The sequence below is a fragment of the Apus apus genome, chromosome 5 (assembly GCF_020740795.1).
Source record: "Apus apus isolate bApuApu2 chromosome 5, bApuApu2.pri.cur, whole genome shotgun sequence".
Lineage (NCBI taxonomy): Eukaryota > Metazoa > Chordata > Aves > Apodiformes > Apodidae > Apus > Apus apus.
In genome coordinates this window covers 27368837-27395013 of record NC_067286.1, presented here as the reverse complement: position 1 = coordinate 27395013, position 26177 = coordinate 27368837, and the positions used below count along the sequence as shown (strand labels likewise).

The 26177-nt window shown below is 41.5% G+C and overlaps 2 protein-coding genes across 2 annotated transcripts in view; both read left to right on the top strand.

Moving 5' to 3' along the window:
- LOC127385288 (cytosolic phospholipase A2 epsilon-like) overlaps positions 1 to 2273 on the top strand; it is a 35860-nt gene extending 33587 nt beyond the window's left edge. The window contains exons 18-20 of the mRNA XM_051620932.1: positions 376 to 542; positions 1664 to 1850; positions 2065 to 2273. Of these exons, the coding sequence (XP_051476892.1) occupies positions 376 to 542; positions 1664 to 1850; positions 2065 to 2273 (563 nt within the window). The remainder of the gene's footprint in view (positions 1 to 375; positions 543 to 1663; positions 1851 to 2064) is intronic.
- Positions 2274 to 9004: 6731 nt separating this feature from the next.
- LOC127385836 (cytosolic phospholipase A2 epsilon-like) overlaps positions 9005 to 26177 on the top strand; it is a 38236-nt gene continuing 21063 nt past the window's right edge. The window contains exons 1-4 of the mRNA XM_051622014.1: positions 9005 to 9017; positions 11848 to 11960; positions 13213 to 13302; positions 21895 to 21967. Coding sequence (XP_051477974.1) covers positions 9005 to 9017; positions 11848 to 11960; positions 13213 to 13302; positions 21895 to 21967 — 289 coding nt within the window. The remainder of the gene's footprint in view (positions 9018 to 11847; positions 11961 to 13212; positions 13303 to 21894; positions 21968 to 26177) is intronic.

Below are 26177 nucleotides of genomic sequence, written 5' to 3'. Positions count from 1 at the left end.
GCTGAGCATCTTTAACAGAAATTACTTGATAGTCATCAGAACTCTTTTTTAAAATGAAATCGCAAAACAGATCAAATTGTGGCACAGCTCTGTTTTTACTGAATTTAAAGTGTTAACAAATACTCCAAGAAATTCCTTGAATCCAGGGAAAAACAACTACTGCTCACTGGGGACAGAAGAAGAGTAGTATGCAAAGGGAAGGAGCTCTGTCTTTTTACCTTGGACAAGGCTTTCTTTCCTGTGTCAACGCTGAACTTCCACAGTATGGCAGGGTCTTGGAAAGCAAAAGTAATAGGGGGAAAAGGGACATTTTTTCCTTCTGCAATATATTATTTCTTCAGTGAATCACTCATCGTAAGAAATATTTCCTTTCAGACACTGTACTAGAGAATTTCCCCAGCCAGCTGACAGAAACAGCAGAGTTCATGTGCCTGGCAGACACAGCAGGATACATCGATATCAGCTACCCACCTCTCATGAGGCCGGAGAGGAAAGTGGATGTTGTCCTACATTTGAACTATTCTTCTGGATCACAGACATGGGTGTGATGATCACTCTATTTTCTTCAATAACAACCACTATCTTTTAGCCCTTTTAGCACTTCAACTCCTAAGGAGTCCCATTAAATTATGTAGAAATTATCTGGGAGAGAAGGATTCTTGGCATACAGCTCCAGTTTAGTAAATATATAGATCTCTCAGTGTCTGATATACCATGGCAAATCCCCTAAGGAGAACAGAAATAGTATCAGTTTTTCAAATGTTCTATTGTAATTAACCTTCTGATAGGTAAAAGCTATCTCCTAGACCTGTGTGCTCCTGGGATCTTGATATGGCTATTGAAGCTTTGCATGGAGTGTTTCTCTGGAACCAGTACCACTACGGATGAACAAATTTTTTTTGTATTCTAGTGTCCAACTAAATATATCCAAATAAGTTGAATTTGAAGTAATTTGTTCAGTTGTCTTTAGAAAAGTAACTGGACTTATTTTTGTTCTAAATTGTGGAAAAGAATCACCTTTTTATGCCATAGCTGCTGTTTCAAATACTAGTTCACAACCTGGCCTGTAACTCCTGTAACTAGTTATGGATAAAACAGAAGTTTTCATACATGCCAACCAGACTCAGGAACAAAAATCCTATTTTCAAAAATTACACGCTTGCATTTTCAGTCAAGATGATATTTGCTCCTACAACATCTTAAGGCTTCTAAGATAGTTAGCAGGCTCTTAACTATTTCATGCCAAGTCAACAAAATGTCTGTATCTTTATGAATCTGCATTTAAAACCTGAAACATTTTGAACTCATGTTCATTCTGCTAATTTCAGTATTTTCTCCCATAAAGGGCATGTTTCTGTGTCTTAAGTGGCTAGGCCACCCCCACCTGCAGCCATGAACATCTTCTTTATTTTGCAGATAAAGGCTGATGTGGAGGAAGAGATAGGACAACAATCAGGAGTACAAGTTAAAGGCTAGGTCTTGAAATGTTTTTATGTTAATAACTAGTACTTAATATCTCATGCAAGAAACAAAGGGCAGAGGAAACATTGACAGTGAATGATGGTCCCTGATCTTTGCAAAGAGCCTTTGATGGATGCACTGTGCATTTGTAAAAGGCGGGGACATGGTAGAATTTCTGACCTTTTTGTATGTCTGAGTACAGCCTTTGGAAGAAGCCTCCAAGTACTTCCTAAAGCAAGGAATCCCATTTCCCAAAATCCACCTGAGTGAAGAAGAAAAGAAAAATCTAAAGGAGTGTTACATCTTTGAAGATGCAGAGACCCCAGAGGCGCCAATAGTGGTGTTTTTCCCACTGGTGAATGACACCTTCAGAAAATACAAAGAACCTGGTAAGCCATGGGCCACGGACAGTCCTCCCACCACCTTACTGCCCTATCGCTTTGTCAGGCTTGGTCTAGTGTGGTCCTCTGCCTCCCATGCTGTGCCTCCCTTGGGAGAGAAATGCTGGTGTCTGGGTAGCAAGGAGGAATGTTGTGCTTCGTTTGGAAAGTGGAACATGGGACCATATCTATACCCCATTAATGACCTTTCTTTATTTGCCAGGTGTGGAGCGCAGTCCTGCTGAGATGGAGCAGGGCAAAGTGGATGTTTCAAGCATTTTTTCCCCATACTGCCTTAACAGCTTTACCTACACAGAGGAGCAGTTTGACAAGCTGATAGAACTGACCAGCTACAACATTCAAAACAACAGACATCTGATCCTTCAGGCTTTAAATTCAGCTATAGAGCAGAAACGACAGTACCAAAAATAAACACTGTCCTGAGTTTTAGAAAGATACCCAAATAATATTTATTTTTCCTGCAGCAGAATCAAGACCTGTTTGTGAATGAACAGAGCAGACTTGGGAAAACAGAAAGACTTGTCTCAGCTCCTCTCCATCTCCTGGTGATCCTAGATAAACTGATCAAACAAAATAATTATTAGTCCTGTGCTTTATTTAGGTTGGATTTCACTGCTGGTGAACATATATGTGTATGTAGTAGATGAAAGCTTAGGAAATATGGGGCTTATTGGCAAGCTTTTAAAATTATGACTTTGGGACAGCAATATAAATGCTTTCAAAATTTACTATACTGGTAGCAGTTATAAGTGAAGACAAATAAGCTACAGGTATGTAATTTATTCCAAATCTAGTGCATTTTATAAATACGTAGTAACTGTGGATAATTTTTTTTAAAAAAGCAAAAACTGTATTTTCTTATAGTGTCACCAAGAAATTTTGTTGGAAATAAGATGTAAAACTAAGCATAAAAAATATAGAATATCTGGGATTTCACATGGAGAATATGATTTTTCTATACTTCCGAATTTACAAGTTCTATTACACCAACAGCTTTTAGGTTTGGAAAATTCCTAGGGAGCAAATGTTCCAAACTCCATTGTGAGTCAAGATCAGCTCTTGTGGTGCATGTGTAAGTACCTAACCAGAGCCTGTGCTTATCACTAAACAGTGTGGTGTTTAGGGGATCCAGCTCAGCATACGCACCCCACTGATTTCAACAAGTTTAATAGTATTTATTGTTATTATAGGATGGAATACTCTGAGAATAAGAACATCAAAACCTGAGAGGCATTCAGATCTTGTGATAAGAAGGCAAGCTAAGTGCTTTACACTGATATCTGTGGGTAATTAATGAGTAATTGCATAACTTTGTCGGTTTCTGACTATATACAATCAACACAGGATCTATGCAACTACTATAAATAGCACAAGGTAATTTGTTGAAACTACTTATTTTTTAAATTAAGACAAAAGTAATTATTTGCTTTATGAAGGATTTTAATAATGCCAATACTCTGTAAAGCAGTTTCATTACAACAGAGGTACTAATCTAAAAAAGATACAATGCTCCAGTCAGTATCAGCTGCCCTTAATTACTTCTAATTTAACTGAAATGCAGTAACTTGTCTGTGTTGGAGTAACATGTATTGGCACAGACAGAGCTATGCATAATGCAATCACAGCCAAAACAGAAAATAAATCCTTACATCAAAATGAAATGTGAACCTCTAAAATGCTGAAAATTTCTCTTCCCTCTTGCTGTCATAGTTTGTTTCTCTTTCTTCAAGCATTCTTTAATGGCTTTAAGCCTTTGTTGTCTTTAGTCTCCCACACTCATCTCTGATGACTTCAGCCCCCTTAGGGATGGTGTGTCCTTGTCCTAGCTGCTTTTCCAGGCCCTCACACCTCCATCCAATTTGCAGCCCTGGTTCAAACCTCCAGTGTGCTGAAACAGCTGTTTACCTGCCAGTGCTCACCAGGGCTCCTCTTTGTGATCTCTGTTACTGAGTCAGACGGTCCCTTTTGGCATTGCCTCTCCTCTGCTCCAGCTCTAATTCCCTCCCAGCCTGCCCTGTTTATCACTGTGGCAAACCCATTTGGGGTGACACATATATTTGCTACTTCTCCCAGCTGTCCTTCCAGCTGGGCTTTCCACCATTTTTGAGAGCTGCAAATGGTGTTCCCACCCTTGCCATCCAAGGCTTTAATGACATCAGATTACAATAACCCTGCCTCTTTATTCCCATCTCTGCCTCGAACTATACACATTTCCTTCCCTTGTTATCTTTTTGTTTGTTAGTTTAATAGAGGGAAGACCCATTTATTTCCAGTGTGCCACTAAGGCATCTGTTGCTGTAGCTTCCAGGGGCTGAGCCCATCCCATCTTCCAGCAGTCTGGCCAGGCCCACACAATCGCTCCTAGTGGTGCTTTCAGTATGGGTAAAGCTCTTGGACAAGAACTGGATCTTCTTGTCATTTCTCCCCTTGCAATTCTCAAACATGTCCGTGCCCATACAGAGGGGCTGGAAACTAGATGATATTTAAGGTCACTTCGCGCCCAAACCATTCTATGACTCTGTGGTCCATGGCTTTCAGAGTCCCAGAGCAAGGCCCTTGCTGTTACCTGAAAATACCTAAACATCCTTCATTACTGTAGACCCTGAAAAAGTTGTGGCTTATCCATCCATCCATCCATCCATCCATCCATCCATCCATCCATCCATCCATCCATCCTTTTCCCAGGGCACTGGGAGCCTTCACCCAGAGATATGCAGTAAGCCCATAGGTAATACTTTTGAGTTGAGGGGAAGGAAACCAGCCCCATCATGCCATCTGCAGTTGGCTTCTTCCTCTCTGAGATACTGTATATGTGTCTCCAGGTGATTGCTCCTCAGCAGTGGCCTGTTCTCATGACTCCCGTCTAGTCAGCGCTCCTGGTCCACATTTAGTACTGAGGTGCTTTGTTTGTGACTAAGGGGGTTAGTTAATTTGTTTGGCTCGGTTTGCTTTTTATAATTTAATTAATTAATTAATTGTGCAGAACACTTGTAGAAGATCCTCTTTGACAGCTATTGCAGGTCAGTGTGGAAGCTTTGTGTAGCTTTGTCTTCTGGTGTTTTTTGTTCTTGTTCAGCTGCTAATGGGGTATGTTTCCCATGCTCAGCCCCTAGGCTGTACTCAGGTATTGAAAGAATGCAGGTAACAGCTGCAAATGTGGCATTTAAAAGCTCTTTGGTGTTGCAGGTTGGGAGTGTCCCTTTTTGCAGGAAATAGGAGTAATTTAATGGAATTATCCCTTCAAGGGAGGAAACAAACTAGGAGAGGGAATCACTGCAAAAATCCAGGCACACATTGTAGCACAGTGTTGGTACTGACAGGATGTAGCATGATTTTTCCTACATGTTTTAAAAGACAGAACTATAGAAGTGGAAATAGGACCTACAAACACTAACGTGGTGACGTCCTTAATTGTAATGAATATGTTCTGAATCTTTTCTGTGTCTGGTTTTTCCTTCTTACCCATTCATTATCTGTGGGTAAGTGAAGGGATTAGCATGCAATTGCACCTTTGCCCCAGCCCTTCCCATTATCACAGAGATGCATTGGGAACTGGGCAGCTCAATGGGATGAGTCAACCTGCAGGAACCTAAGGAAAGCAGCAGTGGGATTTTTTAACTCTTACAGTCCTGTCTGGTGAGTGCCACTGAGGAAGTAGAAGCTAGAGGGTTGGTTGGCAGCACCATTTTACACTGTTCTGCGTCCCAAAAAAGTGATCAAAGAAAAGATTATTGAAAAACAGTCTGAGTGAAGTGAGCTATTTATTTGGGAGACTACAGGTTGCACCACATAACTGACAGGAAATTTGTCTGCTACAGTGACTTCGTGGGTGGTAGAGCAAGACTCCCTTCTGAGAAATCCTGTGCCAAAACCTGTTCACATGTAAAGCTCTGCTGTGTATGTGCAATATCACACCATTTTACTAGAGCGATAATGCTGCAGAGGAGGCAATAAGAGCTTCATTTCCAGCAGGGCTGGTTTCCTCATGCCCTGATCACGGTATGCTGGTCAACAGGTAGCAGTGTGTAAGAGGTGTGTGTCTTTCATGCCACTGACATCAGACCCTTTAGTGGCCTCCTAAAAGTCTGTCCCTTGCAGGGTTCCCAGTGAAGCCCAGCACACCTGCAACATTCATAAAGCACTTTCCCAGCACTCCTTCAACCCTTCCAGATCTTCATGGTAAAACTCTGGGATGCCTTGTCATGTCTTCAGTTTCTTCTTCTTCATTGTGTTCTGAGGTCTCCTTTGCACTCCATTCAACCCACTATTGCTTGTCTCCTTTTCTCCATGAAGCTGCATGTCTCACCCACCCTGATCCTAGCTGCCTTAATGCTCATGCTTGTTCCAAATATGACCAAACTTCTATCATCTGGACTTGAAGGTCCTGGAGGTACCATGGCAATAGGGAGGAGACGTGTGAGACAAAGGGAAAAGATGAAGAAAACAAATGGCATAAAAAGCAAGTTAGAGAGGAAGAGGCTGTGGAAAAAAAAAAAAAAAAGGAATTATAGCTCTGTGGTATTGAGATGGAAAAAGGAAGGAAATGGATATTTTGAAAAGTCAAGGTGAGGGTGCACTCAATCCCACTGTCCATGTCACCAGCAAAGATGTTAAACAGTGTCAATCCCAATACCAACCTCTGAGAAACACCTCTTGTCACTGAACCCTGCTTGGATATTGAACCATTGACCACAACTCTTTGAGTGCCACCATCCAGCCTATTCCTTTTCCACTGAGGGGTCCCTCCATCAAGTCCATGTCTCTCAAATTTAGAGATAAGGGTGTTGTGCAGGACACAGTTAAATGCTTTACACAGCTCCAGGTAGATTATATCAGTTACTCTATCCTTATTCACCAACTTTGTAAGCCCATTGTAGAAAGCCACCAAATTTGCCAGGCATGATTTGCCCTTAGTGAAGCCATGTTGGCTGTCACCAATCACCTCCTTATTTTCTGTGTGCCTTTGCAAAGTTTCCAGGAGAATCTACTCCATAATCTTAACTGGTACAGAGGTGAGACTGACTGGCTTGTAGTTCCCCAGGTATTCCCTTTTTCCTTGTTTAAAAATGGGTGTTATGTTTCCCCTTTTCCAGTCAGTGGGAGCTTCACCAGACAGTCACCACTTCTCAAACATGATGGATAATGGCTTAGCAACTTCATCCACTAGTTCCCTCAGGACTCATGGATGTATCTCATCAGGTCCCATTGACTTGTGCACCTTCATGTTCTTTAGATGGTCTCAAACCACCAGACCATACTGATCTTCCACTGTGGGTGGGTCTTTATTCTCCCAGTCCCTGTTTTTGCTTTCAGTGACCGGGGCAGTGTGGCCTGAGCACTCGCAAGTGAAGATCGAGGCAAAAAAGTAATTGAGTACCCCAGTCTTCTACATATCCTGCATGGTCAGGTCTCCCATATCCTTCCAGAGAAGGCCCACATATTTCCTAGTCTTCCTTTTAACACCAAAATTCATTTAGAAGCTTTTCTTGTTGCCCTTGATGTCCCTGACAAGACTTAATTCTATCAGGGCCATAGCTTTCCTAACTTGATCCCTGGCTGCTTGGCCAGTTTGTCTGTATTTCTCCCAGGCTACCTGTCCTTGCTTCCACCCTCTGTTGTCTTCTCTTTTGTGGTTGAGTTTGTCCAGCAGCTCCTTGATCATCCATTCAGGCCTCCTGGTGTTTTTGTCTCACTTCCCCTTTGTTGGGATGCCTTGCTCCTGAGCTTGTGGTGATCCTTGAATATTAACCAACTTTCTTGGACTCCTCTTCCCTCCTTGGCTCTATCCTATCCACGAAGAAGTTCCATGATCAGGCTAAAGTCTTCTCTGCTGAAGTTCAAGGCAGAGAGCTTGCTGTGTGCCCTTCTCACTGCCCTAAGGATCTTGAACCTCACCATCTCATGGTCACTGCAACCAAGTATGCCCTTAAGATTCACATTCCCCATCAGCCCATCCTCATTGATGAGAACAAGGTTCAGCATAGCATCTATTCTCATTGGCTTCACTATCACTTGGAGAAGGAAGTTATCATCAATGCATTCCAGGAACTTCCTGGTTTGCTTCTGCCCTGCTGTGTTGTCCCTCCAGCAGATATCAGGGTGGTTGAAATCCTCCATGAGAACCAGGTCTTGTGAACGTGAGGCTATTCCTGTCTCTCTGCAATGGGTCTTGTCTGCTCCATCTTCCTGATCGGGTGGCCAGTAGCAGACCCCTGCTGCAATGTCCCTCTGTCCTTGCCCTCCCTTTAAATCCTGACCCATATCCCTCTTCTAATTTCTTCAAAGCAGTCTTGTTAGGCTGTTTCATTAAAAATAATCACAGAATCGGTGGAATCATTTGAGTTGGAAGGGACCTCTAGGGATCATCTAGTTCAACACTCCTGCTAAATCAGTATCACCCAGAGCACATTACACAGTCTGCATCCAGTTGGGTCTTGAATGTTTCCAGAGGAGACTCCACAACTCCCTGGGCAGCCTATTCCAGTGCCTTGTCACCCTCACTGAATAGCAACTGAAGAACCCTAAGAACTGAAGAATAGCAACTAAAAAATCCTAATCCAGAAAACAAGATTATATGAAACCCTACTGCTGAGATTCTGACTGCTCTGGGCATACAGATGCCAGATATTAATCCTGTGAGTGCTTCCTAGCACCCAACTTTTCTCTGCCTTTCAAAACCTGGAAAAGATGGTCTCTTGGTCCCAGCCGTAGGACTTTTCCTGCCAGCTCCTGTCTGTTGCAACTTTCTTTCTCTCAGCTAGTAATCTGTAAGTTATAAATATATGAAATGTTTCTTCCTATTTCCTTTCTTCTGCTAAGGTAATGGAGCATCCTTAGATACTGATAACCATCAGGTAAGGAGCTGCAAGTTTCTACACATACTAATATGCACTTAAATCTTGAGCAATTGATAGTTGAAAGCAAGCCATGCTCCAAATTCCTCCTTGAACTGCAATTATTTTGGTTTGGTATCTACTTTGTAAACCCATGATGTATATATTTTTGAGATTTGACAGATGAAAGGGTAACCTAGAATTTGTTACAGATTAATTTTTTTTCCTCCCATGTACAGAATAGTATTCAGAAAATCCTTCAGAGACCTTTAACAAATACCTTTTCTGGTCACTTTTAAGCTCTGGTCCATGGTGGCTGCTGGTACAGGAGCTGCTGGCCTGTAACACACAGATGGTTTGGAGCATGGGAGGAATCCCCATATTGATCATATTGCTCTTGTGCTGGTTTCCAGCTCATGAGGAGATTATAAACTTGCAGGTAGTCTGCAGAAATGTGAAGCATGAACAGTGGTTCAGAAAACTCTGGAAAGTACTCTTGTAGTTTACTGTACTCCTGGGAAACCTTCTCCAAGTACAGAAAACATCACAGAGTTGGGCACTCTAGGCACAAAGGAGTTTCTCACTGAACAGGTAACAATTGAGGACTGTACGTTTGCAACATGCATAAAATCTGAGGCAGATAAAATGAAGCATAAATCTCCATGTCAATTAGGCTGCTCTGAGACTAGTAAGGTACTGGTCTTTATCCAGTGCATCAGTAACTGTAACAGGAAAGAAACATAGACAAGCATTTAACTGTGAGTGCAGTGATGTAAAAAGTGATACTAGTCTCTTTTCTGGGAAAGTAACACCTTTCATTATTAGAGCTGTGTAGTAGTTATATGTCACATGCATTCAAGTGCTGATGCATATATGTAATGGGTATAAAGTGCTGTATTTTTCTCAGTATGTTTGTCATGTCCTAGCAGGAATGTATTCCAGTACTTTTAAACTCTAGATAAAGACTTGCTTTAAACTTAATTTCCCAGGAGATTCCTTCTTATCTGTGACAGGTTTAAGACGACAGACAGCAATAGTATCCCTGTCTCCTGCGAGTTTCCTCTTCTACTCCATATCTCCTTCCTTCACTAACCGCACAAGTGATGGTCTAAGACACCTCTCCTCCTGCAGGAAGAGGATGTGACCAGAATGCCCATCTGACTCTGCTCTCCAGTGCTGTTTTTTGTATAGAAGTATCTATATATCTGAGTGCAGGGAGGCAGTTTCAGCCTGTCCTGGTTGTCTTTTCAGTTTGCCAGAATAACCCCAGGCTGGTCTTGCCTTGCCTGTTCAAAGGCTAGGCAAGCATATACTGTTTCAAGGCATGTGGGGGGACACTGGCTGTCAGCAGTTTTGGTCCAGTCCAAGCCAGTGATAAAAGAAATCAGAAAGCTATGTTTCAACATGTTGAAAAATGTTAAGTTTGTCATGGATCTCCATTTCTCCACAGCCTAAGGCACCTACCTCCATAGGTACTTTTGCCAAGTGATTGATAATTCTACAAACTGGGTCATAGTCTGAACAAGAAGCCTATTAGAGGGACTACTAGATCTAGCAAGTACTAAAGGATGACAGTAGTGTGCTCTTTGCTGCCAGGGCGATTGCAGGTAGATATATGAAGCAGATAGGTTATTTTGCCGCATCTATCCTTAAATTACTGAAATATGAAATGTAAAGAAATAAAATCATTCCACTTGGAGCCTCTGCTTTTCATTCCACAAACTGAGACCATCTAATTTATACACTCAAGTTTTAAATTAGATATCGCTTTTTCTGTTGTTAATGAAAGCCCTGGGGTTTTCTTTCTTCATGGTATTCTATGTGGAGTCTCTCAGGTGGGAACAGAATACTTTGGTTTAGCTGAAGATGAGACTGACCATTCTAGATGGCTGAGTGTGCATGCAATCAGGAATTAGCCCAGCACATGGAGAAGTCTGTATGCAGAATCCACCTGTTCTTTTCCACAGGTTTCCTTGAGGACAGGGAATCTCAATTTTCTTAAGATTTAGCTCCTTTACAGGGGTTTTAGATGAACGTCATCACTTACAGTAATGGTCCTCTGAACTAATCAGCCTCAGGGAAGCTGACCTATTGTAATAGCAAGTAAACTGGAATTTTTAGTGTCCCATGGCAGGTCTTCCAAGGTCAGGCAGGTCTTCTTTACTGGTGAGGCTAAAAAAAAAAGCTGAATGATTGTTCTCTGAATTAAGCTGCAGGAGGGGTTCTCCAGGATGCAGCTCAGAGTGTCTGTGACCCGAGGCCAGAAGTTGCTCTTGTACATCAAGTGTGGGCAGAGCTACTTTTCATGCTGGAAATGCAGATCCTATGACACAGCTTACTGCTACTGGAGCTGCTACTTTGTTATTCATTTGTTTTTCTGTGTGTGAAGATGTTAATTTCCACTGAGTATGCCTGGAGATGTTAATATGTTCTTTTTTTAAGCTCCTTCGTTGAACAAAACCTCTGTAAAATAAAACTAATGAAACTAAACCACTGGATACTGTATTTCATGCAGCTTGACACAAGTTTCCTGCAGTTGCTGTGTAAAGTTCAATGACAGTAACCTGTCGGGTGAGGGTGGGAATGGCCCTTTCCAGGGAGCTTGCTGTGGGGCACAGGGCAGCACCTCTTTGCAGGCAGCAAGTTTGTGTCCTCCTGCCCATACGGTTGCTTTGACCAGAGTGGACAGGTGTGTACCTGTACACAGGCAGGTCACTGATAGTTATTTACACACAGAGGCTTTTTCCAGTGCTCAGTTTCCTTCACACATGAGTTGTTGTTGCTCTCTGCTCACGGCAGTCCCCATGCCACAGGCAGGGAAGAGCTGGGTATGAAGGAGCAGGTTCCAGTGGTGGTGCCCTCGAGGCTTCTCCTCTGCTTAGCAGGATTGTCAGGGACTCCGCACAACACTGAAGAAGGGTGGCAGTAGCACAGGACCCAAGGAACAAGCATAGGCTGGGAAAGGTTCCCAGCCAGAGGAAGGTCCTGCATCCCTTTTGGCTGTCATGCTGCCCTGTAAGAACCTTCCCTGAAGCAGTCATCCTTGGCACTCCACCATCTTCAGCAATGGGAGGGCAGTCCTTTACTTATAGAGATGAGATGGGTGGGGCCTTGGGTAATTTTATAAAATAACTTGTCATTGACTCCTACAGGAGTAAAACCTGCAAACATGTCTCAGGAAGTGCTGCCTGTGGAGCTGCCAGAGACATCCTATTGCAAGAATTCAGGGAAGACCATGGGGCCACCTAATGCAAAAGCACCACAGGTAAGTAAACAGCTTTAAAAGTTTGCTTGAGGTTCACTGCATTTGACAGAAAAATGACACCTGCCTTGTGAGTTTGTTTATACACAAGCTATGGTACAATCTTACTGTCTGATGGGACTAGGTGGCAATGTCTCTGCCTGAAGGAGTTCAGAGTGAAATGTTCTTTTAATGTCTGTCAGTAGCAAAAATCCTCTTGACTCTGCTGGAGCCAAAGATAGCTTCACAGGCAAAACAAGATAAGTCAACATAGCAAGGGGATAGAAAAAGAAGATAAAGTGGAAAAAATTATCAAGGAAAGAAACTATTCTTAGGGGACTGGATTATCAAACTGTATCCAGAACCAGACTTAAAAAATCTTTTTTCTTCCATAATTAAATGCTACTTTTATTAAAAATTTAGTATTTCTGTATCAATAGAAAAAAATTGATGTGTATTGATGTGAAAACCCTTTTTTTTTGTGATCAGAAAAGGGATAAGGACATGATAGAGAACAGGGATAGGGGACTGAATTTTTTTCCACATTCCCATTTTTGTTTTGAATTATCCATTTTGCTTTGTATTCTCTGGGTTATTTCAAGATTTGAATTTAATTCTAACCCAGTATGTTATATATTGTTCTGTGTGCTCTTTAGGTGGATAACTTAAGTGGATCACTTCAGTAAGTACTCTGGAAACAGAAACAGAATATTTTTGACATTTTTTAATAGGAACTACCCTTTAATGCTGTTTTCCTACACAGTACTTCAAAAGGGGGCACCCTACATAGTAGAAGCATTTTGGAATTTCTGTTTCCTGAAAAAAAAGTGAGATGTTAGATTTAAAATTTTGAAGTTGCAACATATTTCATGCTCTGGGTTCAAATCCAGAGAGGAGATCCTGGGATTTTTAAAATCGAGATTAAATACTCCTGAGAGCAGAAGTAGATTGCCAAAAGATCACATTCAAAACAAAAAGCACATCTTTATTCCCAAAATAAATGCAGAGGTACTCCCCTGGGTATCTCACAACTGAAATAGCTCTTCCTTTGGTGACTGGTTGAAAAGGTACCCCTGACATGGAATTTGTACCAACATGTGCTGAACCACATGGTGGTGTGTTCATTATGCTGAGCACTTTAACACAGCTGGGTGTAACCAACAGCTGTTCTAATTGGGGTTTCAGCTTAAGTTATTGTGAGTAGGAACTAATTATCCACCCTGATAATGCTGCTGTTGTTTTTGTGTTATTATTTAGAATTTCTTTCTTTCTTCAGGATGAAGATTCAGACATCCATTCTTTGGGGGACGGTGAAGAGCAAGAAGAAAATGAAGAAAGTGCTGAACCAGATGCAGGTGATTTCAAGGTATTATTAACAAGAGAATTTCTAACCTAAGAAGGCTGAGAGTTTTGTTTTGCTCAAAAGGGGAGAAGGTTCCGGTAGATAAATAACGATAGAAGTGGTTTGAGTGTTACAGGGAAAACGCCTTTCAGTTTATTGTTTGGATTATTTTACTCTATTTATGATTTTCAGGATTGCATTTTGTATTTCTCTGTTATGTTTCATTGGGAGCATGCAGAAGATGCACTGTCTTAATACTTCGTGTGCTTGCAAAAGAAGTCCATTGGTGAGCTTTCTGTTTTACAATGCTTTTTGTAACTGAAAGAGCCAAAATTAACAGAGATGATTGTTCCGCTGTAATGGCTTCAGCAGAGCAATCTCTATCATAGCGGTTTATGGGGGAGTCCTGATTATGGGGCATTATTGAACCATTTTTCAGTTCTGTGCTCCATCAGAAAAAAACTGTAACAGGAGATTCTGTGAAAAGAGTGACGCTTGAATGTGCTAGGGATACTTCTTGCATTTGAAGATCAGTCATAGGTTTATTTCTGTTAGAAATTACTGACTTTGATGGGAGTTCTCATTCTGCTACTTTGTTATCTGTGTGGTAAGTACAGGCATCATTTTCTATCTGTCAGGATTAGAGAAATTTAAATGTGACTCATATAATAATGTTGTCACAAGAAGTGTCTGCTTCTGATTCAAATAATTATTTGGAAATTCACATTATAATCCATGCAGACAAGTTACACTGAGACCAAATAAAGCTGAGAAGGAGCTTTATATGGAAGTTGAAGTCGTTCTGTAAACAGACAGGTGAGCTTTGTGATAAGTTAGTTACCAAGTAGTCCTGGTGCAGCTTAGGCACTGAGAAATTAAAATAAATTCTTATTCACATTCAAAGTATTTATTTTTTTAAAACTTTTTCATACACTTTCAAAATTTAGTTTTCTATAAGTCTTTTGTCTTTATGGCATTTCATCTTGCAAGCATTTGGTTTACAATGTCTGGTATTTCCAGTCTGCATAGATACTGAAAGTCAGGATCGTGTATAGGATGAACAATTTTGTCAATAATAAAAACAGGCTGAAAAACAATGAAATCTTCAGTCTTCGGTGTAACATCTGCTCCTTACAAGGGATGAGGAACCTAAAACCATGATGAGGAAAAGCAAAATAGTTTTGAACGCCAGGGTTATAACTGTCTATGATAATTGTACATATAACAGGTAACTTCTTGTCTTAATTTCTTAATCCCACACAGTGAAGTATTTGTTTATCCATTATCTGCTCAGAATATAGTCTTAGGTAAAGACAGTGGTCATGAAACTCCCAGGGGGTAGGTGTGACAGTAGAGTACCAAAAGAATCAACTTCTGTATGGGACCATAACCTTCTTCTAGACCAATATATTGCCCCTGTCTCTCACAGGATTATTTTTAAGATTTCAAAAGTTCAAAAATTCATGACAAATTATTGGTGGTGGACTGAGTTGTTGGTCATGCATCTGGTTGCATAGTCACTGTTTTTTGTTCTATGATCAGAACATAGCACTCCATCCTATGCACCTGAAAGATCATTACTTGATTACTGCAGCATATCACATGTTTATGTGAAGGACACATACATGCTCTAGTCTTCTGCTCAGTTTTTCTCAAATGTAAGTTTTTCATCAGTGAAACTACCAGAAGACTTAAATATGAGGGTCTCTGCCTGTTGGGAGGGATCATTTGCTAGAAACATACCACAGCATATTCCAGCAACTGCAAGTGCCTTTACGCCAACATGCTTTTATCTGCATTAAGAAATGTATATTATTCAGGCCTTGAATGATACTTTGTCCCATGCTAAAGCAGCAGGCAGTGCCAGCTCTGGTATTTCAGACATCAGTGCTTTTATTAAAATATTTAAGGATTGCAGCAGGTCTCACACAATAATTAATGTGAGGAAAGGGCAGGGGAAAAATTGGATGCATAGTTCTGATTTCAGCATGAGCCAAGTCTTAAGAAGTGTAAGATGCTTCATGCCTTAGGTTAAGTGGTACCTCATTTCCCTGCCAGGCAAGAGCTCCTTGTTCTTGCAGGGTCTGTGCAGCTGGGAGAACAGCAGCCCTCTAACAACATGGAGGGGGTCTTAAACTTGCATTCTTGTGCAAAGCAGGAGCTCTGGCTTCTGCTGGGTTTTAGATGCTGGAAGCAGGGACTGAGATAATAGAAAGAATGGAGAGCTGCCATACTCCATGGTAAGGTTAGGAGTTTGCAGTTGCTGCCTCTGATACAAGTGGGACTCTGTCACATGAACCGGTAGCTGAGGCAGGCAGGTGGGCTTGGCTCCTGCTGGTGCCAGACATGTGGTCCTTGTCTCCCACAAGAGACTGCTGTCAGGAGCAGCTCCAGCCCTGGACTCAGCAGCAGCTGGAAAGGCAGGAGGCAACAACTCCTAAGTCACCTCCAGCCCCATGGTGCCTGCAAGAGTGTGGCACCAACAGTGGCTTTGCTCAGCTGCAGAAGTTATTCTGAGCCCAGGTGCCTCCTCTGCCACTCAGAGTGGTAGTATGGAGATGCCTAAGACACAGTGTGCTGTAATTACATGCTCCAGATGGCCTCCCACTTCAGAAATGAACCTCACAAAGTCAAAGGAGGCCACTTCCCATCAACTCAGAACTTTGAAATACGGTTTGTCTTATCCACATTTGACATCAACAACGTAAAACATCTGTGTCTAAGACAGGCCTCTAGAATCCCTTGAGAATCAGTAGTCAGAAACAGAGATTTTCAAGGTGTGATGCAGGTCCTGTGGTAATGTCTACCTTTGGATGAGACTCAGACATACCTAACAGCTGTCAGATGTAAACACCTTATTTACAGCTACCTGGAACTAGTTGTGATGAGTCTCAACCCTCAAACAGTTAATGCTCAGCCTAGTTTCTTTCTCTCAGATTTGTTCTGTTTGGGAAGGGCAAAGCAGTATAAGAGAGATTTGCCTCTTCATGGATGCACTATCTTCTTCCCATGACTACAGTTCTACATTTGTAAATAATATTGAACACACAGTTGAATGCTCTATGTATTCAAATTGACCTGTTCTTCAAAAATATGAAAAAAATCTGGTTGTTAAACAACTGGAAACACTAAAAGATGAAGGACAATGTTAACAGCACTAAAAGGGCTATGCAACTAGCCCGAGTTAGCAGTCTAATAATAAGAAGTTGGGATCACTGTGCATTGAGAGTATCCATGCTGTGTTGATCAATGTTTAAAGTTCTGCTTTTTGGAAATGTGTTTCAAGCACAGTATCATGTGCACAGTCTTATTCCTTGAAAATGTTTGGTGTCCTATGATGGATGTATCTATGTGGAAGCAATGATTTGTGGCCTTGCATATAACTGTCATGCTCCTCTGGAAGCAGATAAATTTGCCCTGCTGAAGTCAAGGTTTCTGTGATCATAGGCATGAAAAGGGTGTTTACATCCAGCTGTGGGAGTTTTTAATTCACCAATATCCAAACAATGCTCCAGTTAATTCTGATGAAAAGGCTGTCTGATTAGAAGTTACTGGACTAGATGATCCCCAGAGGTCCCTTCCAAAACCTACCATTCTGTGATTCTGTGACACTGTGATGAAACAGTGGTGGCATCTGTGGTCCTCAGCACCCCCTGGCCCCCATGCATCCCTGCAGCCATTGATGGAGATGCTGTAGCCCTCATGCCTGGAGGAGAAAAAGGAAGGAAACAATGAGAGTGGCTGCTTTTCTGGTGTGGAGCCTGGGTTTGCCAAGAATGAGTAAGAGCTTCAGAGACATGGCCAAATGCAGCAGTCAATGGTGCTAAGCCCATGCAGCGCGCCATGGTGGGGTCCCCCAGCTCATCCCACCACATTGGTGGGATGGACCCACACGTAGGGTCCAGCAGACTGGAGACGGGCTCAGCTGAGTTGTGTTCACAGCCTTAACAACCCCATTACAACTGTAAAACACTCGAGGACGCACCTTCTCTAAGGAGACCTGACTCTCAGACAGCTCAAGATAGGCACTTCTTCACACACCACCAGCTCTAGATATATAGTCAGCAGCAAAGTATTTTAGTTCTTTTGATTTGGTCCCTGGGTACCATCTAGTTAAATTAACACCTGGAGATGAAGAAAGGAGTGCCCTGGTGACATCCTGTGAGTGATTTCATCTCAGCAGAATGTTTCTTTGCACCAGGAATGCAGGGGGAACTTCAGTCAAGGCAGGGAAGCTATCTTTGCCAGTAAAGACTGCTGTGCCAGTAGATGACATAGAAATGCACAGAGACATTGCTGTTGGGTGACTGCAGGAAAAATGTGTGGGTGGAGAGGAAGCTCTTCTTATTATTTTCATAGATAACACACATTTTTTTCAGGTTGGTCTGTAGAAATGTCCTTTTTCAATTCACTGGAAAAGTGAACTGATAGTCCACAAGGTATTTTTAAATCTCATTTGATTTCCATAAGCAGGGTGGCTTGTGGAATAGCTTGCAGTGAGGTTGCACTGAAACATTTAATGGTACTAGCACACCATGGCAAGTAATTTTCTCTGCTTCCCAGTGACAATTTTTCTTTCAGCATGATAAAGGCCACCTCCTCAAGAGGCCACATGGAAGTCATTCCACATTTTATGTAGAAAAGCAACAGCTGAACACCTGCTTGGAGGTCAGCTGCTTTTCGGTGATGATACAGTTTTTATCACACATACTGGAGATAAATTTCAGGATGTTGGCATTATTTTTCTGTTAGTTTATGATTGCTTAGAATAAAAGGGCAACAATCAAGACTGACATGTGTTGGCTGTCCCTGGAAGTTCAAGAGTAAATTCTCCTCTCTGGATCAGTGTTGTTGGATGACTGCTCACTGTTTTGGGAAGAGAGCTACAATATTCTGAATATAATAACTGAATAATAATAATAACAACAATAATAATAACTGAAATAATACTAATAACTGGAATAACTGAATATCTATGATAAACCAAAATATGCATTGACCCAGCATACCTTTGACTGTATTGTTGGGGAATTGCAAGTCTCGGGTAATGTACAGTAGACATGGTGGAGTGGTGAATGTCCATACCATTGATATTGCAAGCTGGGAAGATGCTGCAAGCAATAGCCCATGCTGGAAGAGTCTGTTAAATGAAGAAGCCTAGAGGCTGAGGAAAGGTACCAAGAGAAAAACAAGTATAAGAAGGTAAAGAAGAATAGCCATGCTCTGGTCTCATGAACTCTTGTCTCATTAAGGAGTACTGTCATTCTGTAGCTCCACAGTTACTTGTGCTGTGACGGGATGCATTATACAGCTGAACTAGTGAAGTAATTTACAGCAATGTTTCTCTAGATGGATGCATGCCACACATACCTACATCTGAATATAAGTGTGACTTTATAGAGGGTTGGGATAGACCTACCAAGGCATAAATCTGCCAGGAATGCAGACAGCCTGCATACCCAGAGTGCTCATGACAGAGAAATTTCTGTTTTCAAATTCTTACTCATCGGAGTGGGAGAAAGTTGGAATCATTCACATGGCAGAGGAATCCTTTACTTCCGCCAACATGGTAACTTGGTGCTAAGTATCATACACACAATGTTGTTCTTCATGACAAGTGATGGAAAATCAGAAGAAGAGGCTATGAGGTCCATTCTATGTTTGATAGAGCTGTTGTTTTGAAAATCCCAGTAAGTCTTTGTTTCCCTGGGAGTGCAGAGAAACTAGCAGTGTGCACTGTGGTGGTGCACTGGCATCCTGCATGCAACTGTTGTGCACCCATGTACATGAAGCACAATTTGGGAAACATTGAACTGAAGACTGGTTGACAGACTGATAATCAGTGAAACAGCCACAGAGCGACCATGTTAGTCTTGATTTAATCAAAAGCAGAGATACAATGTGACAGCACTAAGTGGTTGTTGTAGCATGTCCTCGTTAGCCTCAAGGCAGGGCACTGCTTGGGGTCTTCCACCACTCAAGGCTGTGGTGGAAACCTCTCTGTACATCTGGAACATCATGACATAGCAGCAGCCTTTTTTGTTGTTGTTTTGTTAAAGAGACCATAATAGGTTTTAGGTAAACAGAATAACAGATCTTCTTTCCTTTATGCATGCATAGCTGCTATTTTCTTTGTTTAACTAGACCCTAGCACAAGTTGTGGTTGTCACAGTTGCTATGTAAATAAATTTCTTTTGTTTAGTATGTTACTAGGATTAATTAAAATAGCAAATCCTCCTTGGAGCAGTGGAACCAGTGAGGCCGAATCGCCACCTGATTTCTGGTCTCCCTGTTGTCTTCGCTGTCCCCGCTGGCAGGTGCCGGGACTGCCAGGACAGCGAGCACCCAGGGTGGCTATGGTGCCACCTGCCTCTCCCGCAGTGCAAACACAGATCCTGCTGATGTCTAGCTTCTGTCAAACCACTGATTCCCATACTTATTAATTAATTAATTAATTAATTTTTGGTGTGTGGACCTTCAGTAAGTTTTTTTGTGAAACCCTTTCTCTGAGAATTGATTCCCCCTGCCAGATGGGGAAATCTGCCTAACACGTTAGAAAGTCATTACATGGGAAGGAGATAGGTGATCCGATGGCAGACACAATGTTATGATAATTTAAAAAAAACCCAACCTACTGCACTTCCTTAATGTGTCCTATCTAAGAATCTTAAACTGCTTTGCAAATACTGAATCCATGGGTTCTCACTCAAGCAGTGCCCTTTGCCTGAGGAAGTGCAGCTGGAGCTGATCCAGGAGCTGGCAGCACCTTGTGCAATCTCCAGAGATAAATGGCTGCAAGAATTGCCCCATGCTTATGCAGATCCCACTGAATTATGAGTTTCTGCCTTCTAGGGCATATGCTGAGATGCCCAAGCTCATTCCTAACATGTGAGTGTGGTGATCCACCTTTGCTAATTGCCCAGCTGAGAAGAAGGGTTAATTAACTGGGTGGAGAGATGTATTAATATGGCTATACTGTTTTGGAAATGTGAGCCAGTGTCCTTGCATGGGGTAGCTCTGAGGGCATATCCCTCCATCAGTTGTTGTTTGCAAATTTTGTAGCTTCTGTTACGCTTTGTCTCCTTTGAGAATGCTTGAAATAGAAGGTGGGTGAATTGTTAAGGGTGAATTTTTGAAGTACTAAAAAGGAAGAAAGCTAAGACTTCTTCAGACATATACATGAGGGGTGAAAGCAGCAAAATCTCAGGGAAAACTTTTTAACATAAAGAGATGTGTTAGGAAGGAGAAGACTTTAAACACAAATTGGAAAAGTAATTTGTTGTGGCAAAGGAGGCCTGATTGTCTTTCCATCTGAAAATAAGATCCTTTTTACTCTGTTCTCTTAGAAAAAAAAAAAAAATTGGCAACATTATATATTGTTTTAAGTGAGGATCTTTCAGCTTCTCTTTATCTGCCTTAACATCTATTTTGTCTGCTTGTTTGTAGTCATTCTAGGAAGTCTCTGAAGTGCTATATAAATAGAAGGATGCTTCTAAATGAGAGGAAATAAGTTGATTAAAATAGCACTTGTCAAAAGGAATGATTTGGAGGGCTCTGCAGCAACCACCTCTGCAGGTGGAAATGTTTCTAGGAGTGTGAGGAAATGACTGTGTGTCACAGCCACAGGAAATGTTGATTTATTTATTGGCTTTGTCAGAGTATCCTTTTGCAGATAGGTCTGAGCCAGAGACAGCTTTATGGAATGAGCCAGCAGGATATTGCCTTCCTTAGAAGAAGGAAATCACATTATCCTCTAATAATAAATAGGAAGAGGTCCCTGCAGTCAGAAAATCTGTAGAGACTTGTTTTATAAAAGGTTATGGCTGAGACATTCAAAGGGACCAAAGAAAGTTAAGCACTTTCAATCTCAGGGGTTCTTTAGAGGTGGGTATTGTTCTACACTTTTCCCCCAAGACAACCTGAACCTAATTCCTTACCCCTGAATCCTCTGGAAACAATTCTCAGCCATTGGTTTACCTCACCATTGTGATTTACAAAACCTCAGGTTACTGTTACTGTTTCCCCCATACAATTGTAAAGGGGAAAAAGAAATCTATGCTTTTGAAGCAGAAAGCAAAATCTACTCTCTGAGAGTGGTAGTTTGTGTTTTGCCAGCAACAACAGATATTCTCCACAGTGTCCTTTTCAATGTGATGGGACATCATGGGTGGTTACTAAGGGGATTGACTGTAACTCTGAGTAAGACTGACCGTATTTTGACAGCTCCACCAGTGCATTTACTCTTTTCAAGAGACTCATTGTAGCGATGTTGTAGAGCTGAAGTCTGCAATTTTAGAGGAAGTGGTTTTGTTAGCATCCCACAGACAATGTCAGTTGACAGGGATTTATCCCTTTCTTCTCTGTTGTGATGACCAGTCCAAACTGTAACACAGTAAAAGGATGGTAAATTATATAAAATGTTAAACCAAGACTTCTTTAATAGCAGAAGCTCATGTTGCAGATTTTCATCCGCAGACTTGTAAGACAGTTGTCACAATTTTTACCAACTGTATTGGCTCCTAGTTATTGCTTTGTAGTACTTGTTTCATTTTCATATTTGATGCTTTTTCCCACCAAAGTCTTATTGATACTCTGTTTTGTACTGTCTTTCTCCAGATAGAATCCTCTCCCTGCTACCTGCTGACTGTAAGGATCATCCGGTTGAGGAATCTCCAGCGAGTGGACAACTGTAAGTATCTCCATTCTTAGTGGTATCTCAGGGTATAGGCAACAAGTTTTGTTTTATAGTCATATAGCAACATTTTCCAAGTGTCTCTGAAATAACCCAATGTTTATGTAAGCTAATTCTTATAAACCAGGTCAGTCCTTGCTGCTTGCTGCTGTTTCATTGAATGTTATTCCTGTGCTTTCTGGTTGGTTTTAAGACTCCAATGAGTTTTTGAGTCTAAGTGCTTTCTCCTAAAGAAAGCAGAGCTTCTGACACAGCTAGATGAAGAAGACAGCATCTGTGTTTTCAAAAGTGAGGGGTACTTTTGCCACTGGGTTGTAACACCTTGGGAACTGTGGCTGGTAGGAGCAAACCTTTTCATCCCTCCAGTCTTGGTTCTGAGACAGATGAAATGAACAAGAAAAAGACTTTCTAAAACCATTAACAGTAGTCTAATGCCATAATTAATTACTCTGAGGTGATTGTCAAAAACCATGCTGATGGAGAGCTGGATGCTTTGTCCCTTCTAACACTCATGCAGGAGTCTGGCAGGTGTGCAAGAGTGTGAGTCACAGAGCAGGAAAGTGTTGAGAAGGGAGGGAGCGGGAAAGGAAAATACTGTTTTGTTAAAAGATATGGACTACTCACATGTGCAGTGAGAAGAGGTATTTCACTCAAAATAGGCAAGGTAACTCTTTTGTTTGAATCAATACAGCTACATGACCACCTATGAAAGGATGTTGCAACGAGCTCTAGGATGAGTGTGGAAGAGAAATGCTGTAATTCTGCTGTCTCTCTTGATTCTCCTGTTTCACAGACATCACGCAGTGCCGTTCCCTTCTTAACCTGAGGCTGTCACATGTTTTTCTGGAAGTTATATCAGAGGACGTACCTGTGTCGCAGCTCTGAGTAAGGGCTGTATTAGCTATATCTTTGTTCATATCATTAGGTCGCACTTTCTGTGCCTGCACCTCCCTCCTAGTCCCTGTGGCACACGTGTGGTGATGCAATAACACTGAAAGGTTTCATCAAGGATTCAAGGATCTTCTCAGGCAGTAAAACAAAATAATAAATAACTAGGTTGTAGAAAAAGATTGTGCAAGCAGGACTGAAGCAATGTTTTACATTAAATATACAGCTGACTAGTTTGCCTACGTGTACTCATTTAATTAAGGATTGTTTGATATGCTTTGTATCTCAAAGTATAGTTAAGATATAAGAATGATGAATCACTTCAGTAGAACAGAGTATTTTGCCAGCCAAACAGCCAACAGTCATTGATATTCAATGATAAACCTGAAGTCAAGCAGTAGTCATTCAGAATTACTTTAAAAACATTTTTAAAACAGTATCATTACTTCTAGAATCTCCAAACATATTTGAATGCCTATTTTTGCAGTTTAAAAGTTCTTCAAGGCATTATTATCTGCATAGAATTTTCTAGATTAAAAAAAAAAAGTCTTTTACAGTCATACAGAATAACATCTGTATGATTTGCTCTCTATGACAAATCAGTTCTCTGAGGGGGGTATATTGAGTAGGTTCACTGGAAAAGCCTCTGACACTTGAGGAAAAAGAGTAATAAGAGAAGCTATAGAAAGGCACAAAGACAGATCTGAAACAACTTGTACATCTAGAGGAACTAAATAGGCTGCAGGCCTTAGAAGTGGAAGGGAAATTATTGAGAAGAACACGGAAACTATCTCTACAAAAAGGAATAGTAAGGAGAGAGTGAATAAGGTGTCTTTTGTCACTATTTTTCACCATACAAGAGTAAAGAAGAACCCAGTAAAAACATTGAACCTGAAGTTTAAAACAAATAAAGGAATATGCAAGCAAACTCTGGAACTCCTTGCTCCAAGCATGTATGGATGTTTAAATATATCTGTTCAAAAATAAATTATTCATGGAGCATAAGGCTCCATGATTCTGCATAACTCTGCTTTGGGAGATCCTTATTCTGGCATTGTCTGAATGAGAGTGGATCTTGTGCAGTACTGCTCTAGAATTAGCTTGTTTCCTCAGCACAAGAAAGATATAGACCTGTTGGAAATGGTTGAGAGAAGGGCCACCAAGATGATCAGAGGGCTGGAGCACCTCTGCTTTGAAGACAGGCTGAGAGAGTTGGGGCTTTTCAGCCTGGAGAAGAGAAGGCTCCAGGGACACCTTATAGCTGCCTTCCAGTATTTGAAAGGGGCCTACAGGAAAGTTGGGGAGGGGCTTTTAATCAGAGAAGACAGTGATAGGACAAGGGGTAGTGGTTTTAAACTGAGAGAGGGGAGATTTAGGTTAGATATTAGGAAGAAATTCTTCACTATAAGGGTGGTGAAGAACTGGAATGGGTTGACCAGGGAGGTTGTTGGTGCCCCATCCCTGGAGGTTTTTAAGGCCAGGTTGGACGAGGTTTTGTGCAACCTGGTCTAGTGGTGGGGTTCCCTGCTCATGGCAGGCGGGTTGGAACTTGATGATCTTTGAGGTCCCTTCCAACCTTGATGATTCTATGATTCTATGATTCTGCTCTAGAGCAAGGTGTAGAAGGGCTATTATCTGGCAGTAAAATTATTAATAATTTATTTTTTTAACATGAAAACATCTAAAGTTTTTCTTCTGTATCATCCTTGGAAAAAAAAATCTAAATTCTTTCAGATGAGACTGTCCAAAATGACCCGTCCAAGACAGATACGCTTCCTGGAAATGCATAGACTGAATGCTGGAATTTGCAAGTAGTAGGAAGTTAAAAATGGTGTCTTAAGACAGAATAAGGGCAGCCTTGAATGTTATTCTTGAATCAACTCTGTCCATGAAAGACAGAGCTGTCTCTATGAAATACAACTCCCTTTACAAGGAAAAGGTGCAGATGAGATACTTTGTTTCTCCTTCAGAGAGATATTGATGTGCCTAAGCTAGGCAAATGTGTAAAGCAGACAGACTGGCCAAGGTGACTAGACCTGCCCTTACTAGGGAGAAATTTGAAATGAGTAGCTAGTGTTTTTTTCAATGTTAGCAGTCAGTCTTCTTGTAGCCTGCAGCAACATGCATCATCTGTGCATAGTGTTTCTGCATTGTTTGTGAGCAGAATAGAATAGAATAGAATAGAACTATTTCAGTTGGAAGGAACCTACAACAATTACAAAGTCCAACTGCCTAACCAGTTCAGGGCTGACCAAGTTAATGCATGTTATCCAGGGCAGTATCCAAATGCCTCCTAAACACTGACAGGCTTGGGGCCTCCACTACCTCTCTAGGAAGCCTGTTCCAGTGTTTGACCATCCTCTTGGTAAAGAAATGCTTCTGAATGCCCAGTCTAAACTTCCCATGACACAGCTTTGAACCGTTCCCACACATCCTATTGCTGGATACCAGGGAGATCAGCACATTCCTCTCCTCAGGAAGGTGCGGAGAGCCATGAGGTTGCCTCTCAGCCTCCTTTTCTCTAAACTAAACAAGCTCAAAGTCCTCAGCCACTCCTTACAGGACATGCCTTCCAGCCTCCTTCTTAGCATCACTAGATGCATTCAAGGACCTTCTTAAATTGTGGGGCTTTTAATGATGCTTGTTGTTTTTCTGTACCCACCACAATGGTAAAGACCTAGGTATATCCTGCAGGCCTTAATGCAACATTTGTATTGGTGTATGGAGAGCAGGAGGTAAAAGATACAGTATGCAAACAAAAAGTTTGAAGTGAAAAGACATCCCCGGGAATCACAATTCTTGAAGTCATCAGTCTGCAAAGCCTGTGGTGCCATCTGTGTGAGGGAAACAGGTGCTACTGGGGTAATTTCAGTTTCCACCTGTGGGCTTGAACACAGAGCAGGAAGGCAGCATGTAGCAGCCCTTTTCCTTCAGGATTTTGTTTTGGGAGGGAGAGGGAGAGGGGTGTGGGGAGGGAAGAGAAGGGGCAAAAGTGAATGCTGGAGGTGAAATGACCTCTCAACTAACACAGTCAGGAAGAAAGTACAGGGAAGCAGCTAAGAGATAACAGTGGTGGAGACACAGAAGTGTATTAAAGAAGAGTGTATGACACCAGAAAAGGACAGTTAAGCTGCTGTCATAAATTATTTTTTTATTATTATTTTTTTTTAACCCAAAATAAGATATGGACAGTGGAAGAGAGTGGGAAAGGGAGAGGACTAGGGCCTGCTGAATATTTTACAAAGAAATTTTTCCATCAGAGGAATGTTGGTTTTTTGACCCTGCAGGAATGTGTTGATTTCTCCACAATTGTTTTAAG